Below are 9,688 nucleotides of genomic sequence, written 5' to 3' on the forward strand. Positions count from 1 at the left end.
TTTTTCAAGACAGGGTTTCTCTGTGTTTTCTTGGCTGTCCTGGTACTCACTCTATAGACCAGGCTGGCCTCGAACTCAGAAATCCACCTGGGATTAAAGGCCATGCGCTACCACCACCTGGCTAAAACTAAATTTTAAGTCGTTTTCTGTGTATGAAAGGCAAAAAAAAAATCTATTCCGCTTTGGATCTTAAAACAGAAACTATGATCATTCTAAGTTCTTACTGTAATATCAGGCAATCTTTTCAGATAGCGTCAGTGGCAATAATGGCCGTGTACCTTTGTCTTCTTTTTCTAGACTTGGAATTACGGATGTTGTGAGCCATGATGTGGGAAATGGAAGCTGGATCGTCTGCTTCTGTAGGAGCTACAAGTGCTCTAAACCACGAGTCGTCACCGCTCCAGCTGCTTGTCTTGGTTTTGAGATGGGGTGGGGGTGGGGGTCATGTGGTTGACCATAGCCCCGAGCTCCCTGTGTGCTGTCATCCACTTATCTCCATCTCGTAAGTATTGGGATTAGCAGCATGAGATGCCATGTCTTATGTGAGGCTGGCGCTTGGATTCTGGGCTTTGTGTGGGTACTTGATGAGGTTACCTACATCTCCAGCCCAACAACGGCATTTTAAAAACAGTGTCTAGGGGTTACCGGTGTAGCTCAAAGGTGGAGCACTTGCCTATAATGTGCAAGGCCCTCGGTTCCATCTCACACACACACACACACACACACACACACACACAGTCTTTATAGCACTATCAAATGTCTTTTCTTTATGATGCAAAATAAGCTATTTGGTTAAAATTTCACTAAAGAAAAATTTAAAATACTTTAATTTCCACTGCCCAGTAATTTTAAAGTGAGCAAGTAGTCATTTTTAAAAATCTAAGTAGAAAAGAAAATGCCAGGAAAAGTTAATTAATTAAATAATCACTTCCATGATTATATTTAATGCCATTAGCTTTCTATTTCTCTGTAATAGCACTGAGCTGGGATTAGTGATGCCACAGAGAAATGTGAGGTTAGATGCTTCCTGTTACACAGAAGATATCCCAGCCAAGGAAACACGATCCATATGAGCCCATGAGAGTTACCAAACAGAGTGTAGAAAGTCTAAACGTTATCGTTAAACTACAGCATATCGAGAGGTCACAAAGGACTGCAGTGTACAAACACTTCCTGAGGTTGGAGGGAAACATCTTCAAAAGATGGCTTTTTGATATTTCTTTGGAGCAAGAAACCCAGGCACTTACCATGTTCCAGTGGCATGCAGTGAGATGCCTCACAGATGAATATATACAAACATGAAGGCAGGAACACACATCTACATGATACCTTTCCCTCTATTGGGGATACGTATATGACAAGAGATCCAATTGCAAAACCTTCCTCTGTCTCCAATTTCACCCGGAAAACATTCCTTAAAATCTAGACTTCTCAGGCTTAAATAAGTAGCCAAATTCTATTCCTTTTTTAAAAAAATTATTGATTATATGTAAGTACACTGTAGCTGTTTTCAGACAACCCTGGAAGAGGGCATCAGATCTCATTATGGATGGTTGTGAGCCACCATGTGGTTGCTAGGATTTGAACTCAGGACCTTTGGAAGAGCAGAAGGTACTCTTACCCACTGAGCCATCTTTCCAGCCCAAATTCTATTCCTTTAATTTAACTTTGTGTTGGGACATGAAATCAGTGGTATAAGCACAGTACAAATATACATGCATAAATAACATGCATAAATATAAATATAATACAAATATATTATACATATATGTATATGTATATATGCATATATGTGTCTAGATGTATATACATAATATATACCTAAATATAATATGAATATATATTTCAGAGGAGGTAGGACCCAAATGCAAAACTAATCAGAACTGTTTAGCTTTGTAGAATATACAAAATATATAGACTGCACAGCTATAATGTTACTGAGAAGTTTAAGCCTGAATATTTTTATGAAATCTTTTTTAGTGACCTAAAGTACCAACCTAACTTTATACCACTTTTTTACTTTTTAATAAAATAATTGCAGCTGGCCATGGCCACACACAGTTAAAGCCTTAGTGCTTAGATGCAGAAGCTGAAGGATGACCAGTATGAAGCCAACTTGGGTTAGGTAGCCTGTTCCAGCTCAGTCTGAGCTGCACAGCAAGACCTTGTGACAAGACAAGATGAGACAAAACAAAACAGCAAAAACCAACAACAAAACCCCAATGCTTTCTTTCCTTTGCTCAGCATCCCCCAATAGTTTAATATCAGTCAGGATTTCCTCATGTTTTCAACTTGTTTAACTTAGAAAATATGAGAATTTTATAACGGCATTTGTTATGCTGTTCACAGACCAGATAAAATCTAGTGGAGATGATTAAGTCCAGTTTAAATTCAGCAGCAATAAGGAATTTCCAATTTTTAGCTGTCTCTCAGCTCTCTCATGGCCTTCCTACTGTATCACAAGTCCCCAAACCACAAGGTCTAGACAGTGACCACATACAGGTCACCCTTCAGCAGGTGGCTAAGGCAGCAGGGCCGTATGACGATATAACTATTTCTTCTAAATCTTTCCTCATTATATACTTTAGCCTGAGAAATTCCCTAACATGTGCTTTAGAGTGTTTATCTTATTTAGGAACAGTTTGTTATTCATTCAGGAAGAAAGACCAAAACTCACCCATTGCCTAGATTCAAACAGCTACCCAATACCCGCAGCCCTTGCCCTCGTCTGCCCATCCTTCCTCAGCTTCCAGGGCCTCTTACCAGTCTCTTTTTGGCCAGCGGACCTCCATCCTCAAGCTGACAAACTTCCCTATTTTAAAGTTTATTTCTGAGTCCTTTGCTGAAGACCAGAGGGTGGATTCTTACAGAAAGAGTTTGCTCAGTTGTCCAAAATATCTCTAGTCATCACTACTTTCAGAGAATGAACTCCATTTCAATCCTGAATTTAGTTTTCAGCTTCATTTGAAGGGCTTCCCTAGAGCGTCATATATACAGAGAGCAGTAGATACCCATGGTGTGTGGTGGTGGTGGGGGGGAGGTTAGAGGAGAAAGTCATTTCTGAATTACAGCTTGCTTAGAGTTTTATCTTCCTTAGCTGTCGCCAGGTAAAGGAAACAATGAGCTGGACACTACATTATTCACTGCATACTGCTAATGCAGATTTCAAGAAAGCCGGAGAGAGAAAAACTGGGGAATCAGATCAAAATGAAACATTCCCATTTTCTTTCTAAACCATTTCTACTCCACACACTAAGCATATAGTTCCAAAGCTATTTGGAGACGCTGCATAAAAGGTTAGTAAGTATAAGTGTGTTAAACTTCTGACTCTCAATCCAATTTCCCGCAGCATTTGGTTGCTAAGGAAAACAGTATCTGATCCACAACCCTCAATAAATACGATTTGATGAGGGCTCTTAGTCTGCAAAGCCTAGATTTATATCTAAAGCCATTCATGCCTCTGCACAGGAGGGAACGCACACAACAGCAATGGCTGCAAACAAGGCTTTCTTCTCTAAGCCCAGGGTTATTTTGGCTCCACAATGGTTTCCCATTGGGATGCCGTCAAGAGTCGCAATGGTTTAAGAGCCTTAATGAGTTGGTGTATCACAAATCCTTTTTTACTGAAATCCAAACAGCGATATAGAGCCTAGACTGAGAAATAAAATAGTCATCAGTCTTAACTTGTGGCAAGTGATACAGATTTGGGGTGGGCAGCAGGCTTCTTGCTGGGAAGGTCAATTCCAGTAATAAAAGTTAACACATTCAAGGTGCGAACTTCATAATCATTTCCTAGTGTAAATGACCCCACTTCCTTCCTTTCCTTTAAACTATTGTGGCTATCTTGGTTTTAAAGCATGTCGTTTTTCAAAACAAAGCCCAAGCAAATCATATGATATATTTATATGTTAAGCCAGAAATGGATAAGTCATTTTTCTAGATGTAGTTTTAATGCCTATTATAATCTGATCACACAATATCTAAAGTGTGGCTATTAATTCCTTTGCTATTTGAGTTAACAGAGGACAACCCCACAGACAGCGCAGGCAAGCAAAATGTTTCAAAATGTAATAAGCTGGGGCTGGTGAGATGGCTCAGCGGTTAAGAGCACTGACTGCTCTTCGGAAGGTCTTGAGTTCAATTCCCAGCAACCACATGATGGCACACAACTATCCGTAATGAGATCAGATGCCCTCTTCTGGTGTGTCTAAAGACAGCTACAGTGTACTTTTATATAATAAATAAATAAATCTTTAAAAAAATGTAATAATCCAGAGAAATGACAACCGAGTGACACCCACGTGGGTGAGCCTCTTACACTCTGTACACAAAACATCATCACTCCCCTTGACTTTTAAAGAGAAGGACTCTACTGAAATGCACCACTTTAAAACATTCTGTGCTTCTGTCCACCCAGGATGGCAACTCCATAATCTCGGGTTGGGCAAGCACTAATGGCCAGATTTCTTTTATGCATTTTCTAGCAAAACAGAATCGGATTTCATTATTGAACAAATTTGTAGACTTGGTCTTAATCAAAACTGATAATGTACAAATTGGGCCTTTGCCAACTTATTTTATGCTAGATTAATCTTTTGTTATTTCATTTCTTATAATTCTCTACATGGACATCACACAGCTTCCCTCCCTTCGTACTTCTGATTAAGGGGCATGTACTTTTAAACTCTACCGCATGTTAAATGTTTCTGAAATATGGTTTCCAGATAAAATGAGTAATTTATTATACCTTCATATTTTCAGAACTATTTCATGTTTCTATATTCCAGTTTTTATTTAGAGTGTTTAAAACCTGTTATTTATTAAAGCATTCCTCTTAAAAAAAACATCGTATATGGGGCCATATCTGTGCCGTGTGTGTTTGTGTGTGTTTGTGTGTGTGTGTGTGTTGCACTCGAGTGTGTGAGTGTGTCATGTGTATGTCTGTGTCATGTGTAAACTCACGTGTGTGTACAGTAGAGGACAACTTCCAAGACTCGGCTCTCTCCTTTGACCCTCTTGAGGCACGGCTTCTCTTGTTCCTGGCACAATGCATATTCTGGACTGGGTGGCTCACGAGCTCCCAGCTATTTCTCCTGTTTCCACCTCCCACCTCATCAAAGGAGAGCTGTGGATGTGAGCCACGGCTTCTGGCTTTTATAAATGGCTTCTGGGGTCAAACTCAGATCAGCAGGCATGCATGGCAAGTGGTTTCACCTGCTGAGCCATCTCCACAGCCCCTAAAACCTTCCTTTATTGTGTTTTTCTCTTTTAACATTTAGGATAGTTTTGTTCTGTTCTTATAATGACATACATTTACTATCAAGTCTTGGGGTTATACTATATTCTTGCTTTGAATTCTTTTATAATAAATTCCCTATTTTTGTGTGTTCTTGATTTTTTTAAAGTCATATTTGAGCTCGTGTATGTCTTTGACATGCTTTTTCAAAGGATGCAATATACAGTTTAGATCAGTCTCTTCAAAATGAAGTTAACTGGGAACTAAACACATCGCAAGGGCTCCTACCTTAATATGCTTTAGATGCCGATCTTCACACATCTTTTATAGTTAATGATGTGCAAAAGAACAAGGCTGGTTAGATTTTTCTCATTTTTCTGGTAAACTTTTATTTTGGGAGGAAAGGGCTTTTGTTAGATTCATAATCATAGAGAAAATATTCACTAGAATATGTTCGTATGTTTTTTTTAAAGCCATTTATCCTAGTACACCTTGATTAAACAAACAAACATCTTTTAGTGTTCAGAAAAGTGAAGAAAAAGGTAATTTTGTGGTGCTGAAGCCCCTAATCCCTGTGACTGTCTGGAAAGCATCAGCTGACCTATATTTCTCTATGATGTCCAGAGAGACATCAGGAAAATCAGGTCAGAAAAGCCTTCCACGCTGACGTTACAACCACAATGACTGTAGCCGCTTTGATAGCTTCCTTTCTTACTGTCCTCACTCTGTGCAGCTTCCACGGGGGCCATTGTGCCATTGTGGTAGTTTTCTGAGCAGTTGACCGGAGAGTACCTACAGATCTACTCTGTATTATGTTTGCATTCCCGGGGATAGAACATCGAGTCTCACAGATGGTAGGCAACGCGGCACCACTGATCCACACCCTGGCCCTGTATATGCAAACATACACACATCGTGTGTGTTTACAGGAGCATGGGTGGCTTACAACAACTAGCCTTCTTGAAACTGAAATAATTTGGAGACTAACTTTGTTTGATTCTCCTCCCCTTAGGATCAAACTTCTTCCCTGATTAGCAAGCCGTTCTGTTTCCATCTCCATTCCCACTTTCTGATGCTCTTCGCTCCTCAGCTGTCCACTCGGTTCTTTTAACTCTGCTTTTGTTTTGTGTTTTCTGGCTCCTTTTTCCTCTCTTACCTTTCAAAACATTTGCCCTAATTACATCAGAAACACTCCTTCCCCTTCTGGCTTCTTCCCAGGCTCTCCTTGTCTTTGCCCTATACTTTTGCCATACTTTTCTTAACCTGGCTGTTGGTATGTGCTACACATAGGGCCAGGACTATGCTTCGGTTGACTTTGAATCTCTTGGTATTTGGCAGTAAGGTACTTGATGTTGCTGAACTGTGAAGCATGGGATGGCTCTTTAGATGCTAAATCACAGCAGCTTGAATACCAGGATGACTCCAGGCTTGGGTCCAAAACAGTTATTCTAGAAACATTACCTGAACTGGCCTTTTAACAACTGAACAAAGTCCTTGATTTCACTCTTGTGCCTGAAGCTGGGTAGGTGCGCTCCAAGGGCTTGGCAGAATCTTTCGGCTTCTTCCCAGTTCCTCTTTCTTACGATTCTTTCTCTATGGAACACCTTAACAAAAACAGAATATTGTTCTTCTGGGATAATCATAAAAATATTCATAGATTTATCAACTGCAGTCACATGTGTGGGTCTCTGACATGAATTTCTTCAAGGGAAATGGAAGCACAACTAAATGTACACACAGCAAACAAGACAAGTCCTGCCCAGAGTGAACCATAGGCCCACACGATGACGACCACATCACCAGGTGAGTAGCCTTCTCTAACCAGGCTGGAGAACTGCTCCAACAATCATATGCATACCTAGAACCTCGAAGAGAAAGTGCCCCAAGGGTCAAGGCTGAAAGAGAACCCAGGAACATTCTGGAAGTAGTCTTCTGCAAAGAAATGTGCCAACAGTGTAACACCAAGTTTCAAACACAAAGCCTGCAGAAGAACAGGGCTCGCCTTCTGATCAGGAACAATCAAAGAGCTGTCTGCATGGGTGTGTGGACATCGACAGACGGTGCCAAATCAAAACTTAGCACTTTTGACTGTTTCTTTGATTTGTGACGATTAACTACACCAAAAGAGCCTAGCTATTTTAAAAAGGAGAAGGGAGTGGGGAAGCAGGCAGAGAAGACAAAACACCGTTGTCAGATTACTGGTCCTGACTCCTCAGTTCCTGTCTTGTATTCACGAACACTCTAGCTATGACTCCTGGTGGGAGGAACACGTTTCTCCACACCTTCACTCAGGGCCTGGTCATGTAGTGTGCTGAAGATAAGAGGCCTGAACTGCACCAATTTGGTTGTGCAGCCCTTCTTGGGCTCCAGTAATTTACTATGAGAAAAACAATCTGACAGCTGCCACCCGTAAGCCCTAGAGTGAAGGGTAACAGACACCAGATCACAGCCCAGCCGGGTGACCAAAATCTGGAAGAATTCCCAGCCCGTCCATCAAACCCTAAGTGAGCCAGAGATCTATATATGTGATCGCCTTGGGGTTTGAGAGTGGTACTGAAAGGTTTGTTTATGGAACTACACGAATGATACAGACCCCAAATTGTTTTTTTTTTTAATACAACTAGAACTGGCTCTCATTATACAAGAAGGAAATTTAATCCAATAAGAAGAATTAGGGGCTTAGGAGAATCCTACATATGATGTGAGCATGCTGCAGGGTCACCCATCTTCTTTCTCAGAGGGAAAGAACCATGAAAGAAAGGTCACTCTGGCTTTAGTCTTGCTTTTGAGGGCAAGACATGGGTAGAGTTGAGTTGTCTGATACCAGAGACCCATGATGCTTTGCTAAGGACGCCATGCTCCCAAACATTGGTATGAGGCACTGTGTGCTTACAGGGAGGGACATAATTTGTACAATGACCTGAACAAGGATAACAGAGGGATAACCCCATGGAAGGACCGAATGAGACTGTTACTTTACCTTATAACAAGAAAGGCTGGAGGGGAACGTGTGCCAGCCTTCAGGACAAGGGTCATCAGGCTTGGGGGCTGCTTCCTCAGGCTCCTGGGGTCCCCTCATTTTCTTGCATATTGAAAGTGCTCGGAAACTTCTGCAGTTCTTCACTTCCCACTTGCCAAGAGTCTTTCCAGTAGACATAGCCACGCAGCCACCTGGAAATGCTGAAGTAGGGTCAGAAAGGTTAAAGTTTTAATGTTTAGGCCCAGGATCAGAGGATTAGAGGTGAGGCGACAACATCTATCCCAACACTGGGAGTAACTGGGACCAGCGGGACCCAGGCATGCAGGAATTTCACCAGCCCAGTGGCACTGGTTTCTTCTGGTCTCTCTGAACCAGTGCTCTGAGTAGACCTTGGGCACAAATTTTGCAGCCAGTCCTACAACACTCAGAGGAAGCTCCACTCCCTGGAGCTCTAATGGGCCCAGGATCACAGGATCCCAGAATCACAGGATCCCAGAGACAGCTTGAGTCTGAGGAGTTCTGACACAACCAGGATCATAGGAAGGACAGGCCCCAGTCTGATTTAGCCTGGGCAGGTAGCACTAAAGATAACCAGATGGCAGGAGGCAAGTGTAAGGATATAAGCAACAGAAACCAAGGTTACTTGGCATCATCAGAACACAATTCTCTCACCATAGCAAGTCCTAGATATACCATCACACCAGAAAAGCAAGATTCAGATCTAAAATCACTTCTCATGATGATGATACAGGACTTTAACAAGGACATAAATAACTCCCTCAAAGAAATACAGGAGAACACAGGTAAACAGCTAGAAGCCCTTAAAGAGGAAACACAAAAATCCTTTAAAGAACTACCGGAAAACACTTGAAGGAAATGAACAAAACCATCTAGGATCTAAAAATTGAAATAGAAACAGTAAACAGTAAAGAAATCAGAAAGAGAGACAACCCTGCAGATAGAAAACCTAAGAAAGAGATCAGGAGTCATAAATGCAAGCATCACCAACAGAATACAAGAGATAGAAGAGAGATGCTCAGGGGCAGAAGACACCATAGAAAACATTGACACAACAGTCAAAGAAAATGCAAAAAGCAAAAAACTCCTAACCCAAAACATCCAGGAAATCCAGGACACAATGAGAAGACCAAACCTAAGGATAATAGGTATAGAAGAGAGCGAAGACTTCCAACTTAAAGGGCCAGTAATATCTTCAACAAAATTATAGAAGAAAACTTCCCTAACCTAAAGAAAGAGATGACCATGAACATACAAGAAGTCTATAGAACTCCAAATAGACTGAACCAGAAAAGAAATTCCTCCTGTCACATAATAATCAAAACACCAAATGCATTAAAACAAAGAAAGAATTTTAAAAGCAATAAGGGAAAAAGGTCAAGTAAAATATAAAGGCAGGCCTATCAGAACTACACCAGACTTCTCACCAGAGACTATGAAAGCTAGAAGATCCT

The 9,688-nt window shown here is 41.1% G+C and overlaps 1 protein-coding gene across 1 annotated transcript in view; it reads right to left on the minus strand.

Moving 5' to 3' along the window:
• Ly75 (lymphocyte antigen 75) overlaps positions 1 to 9,688 on the minus strand; it is a 93,609-nt gene that overhangs the window by 45,944 nt on the left and 37,977 nt on the right. Inside the window, exons 12-13 of the mRNA XM_031370368.1 lie at positions 8,217 to 8,416; positions 6,698 to 6,840 (exon numbers count right to left, since the gene is read on the minus strand). Of these exons, the coding sequence (XP_031226228.1) occupies positions 6,698 to 6,840; positions 8,217 to 8,416 (343 nt within the window). The remainder of the gene's footprint in view (positions 1 to 6,697; positions 6,841 to 8,216; positions 8,417 to 9,688) is intronic.

The sequence above is a fragment of the Mastomys coucha genome, unplaced genomic scaffold (assembly GCF_008632895.1).
Source record: "Mastomys coucha isolate ucsf_1 unplaced genomic scaffold, UCSF_Mcou_1 pScaffold15, whole genome shotgun sequence".
NCBI classification, from domain to species: Eukaryota; Metazoa; Chordata; class Mammalia; order Rodentia; family Muridae; genus Mastomys; species Mastomys coucha.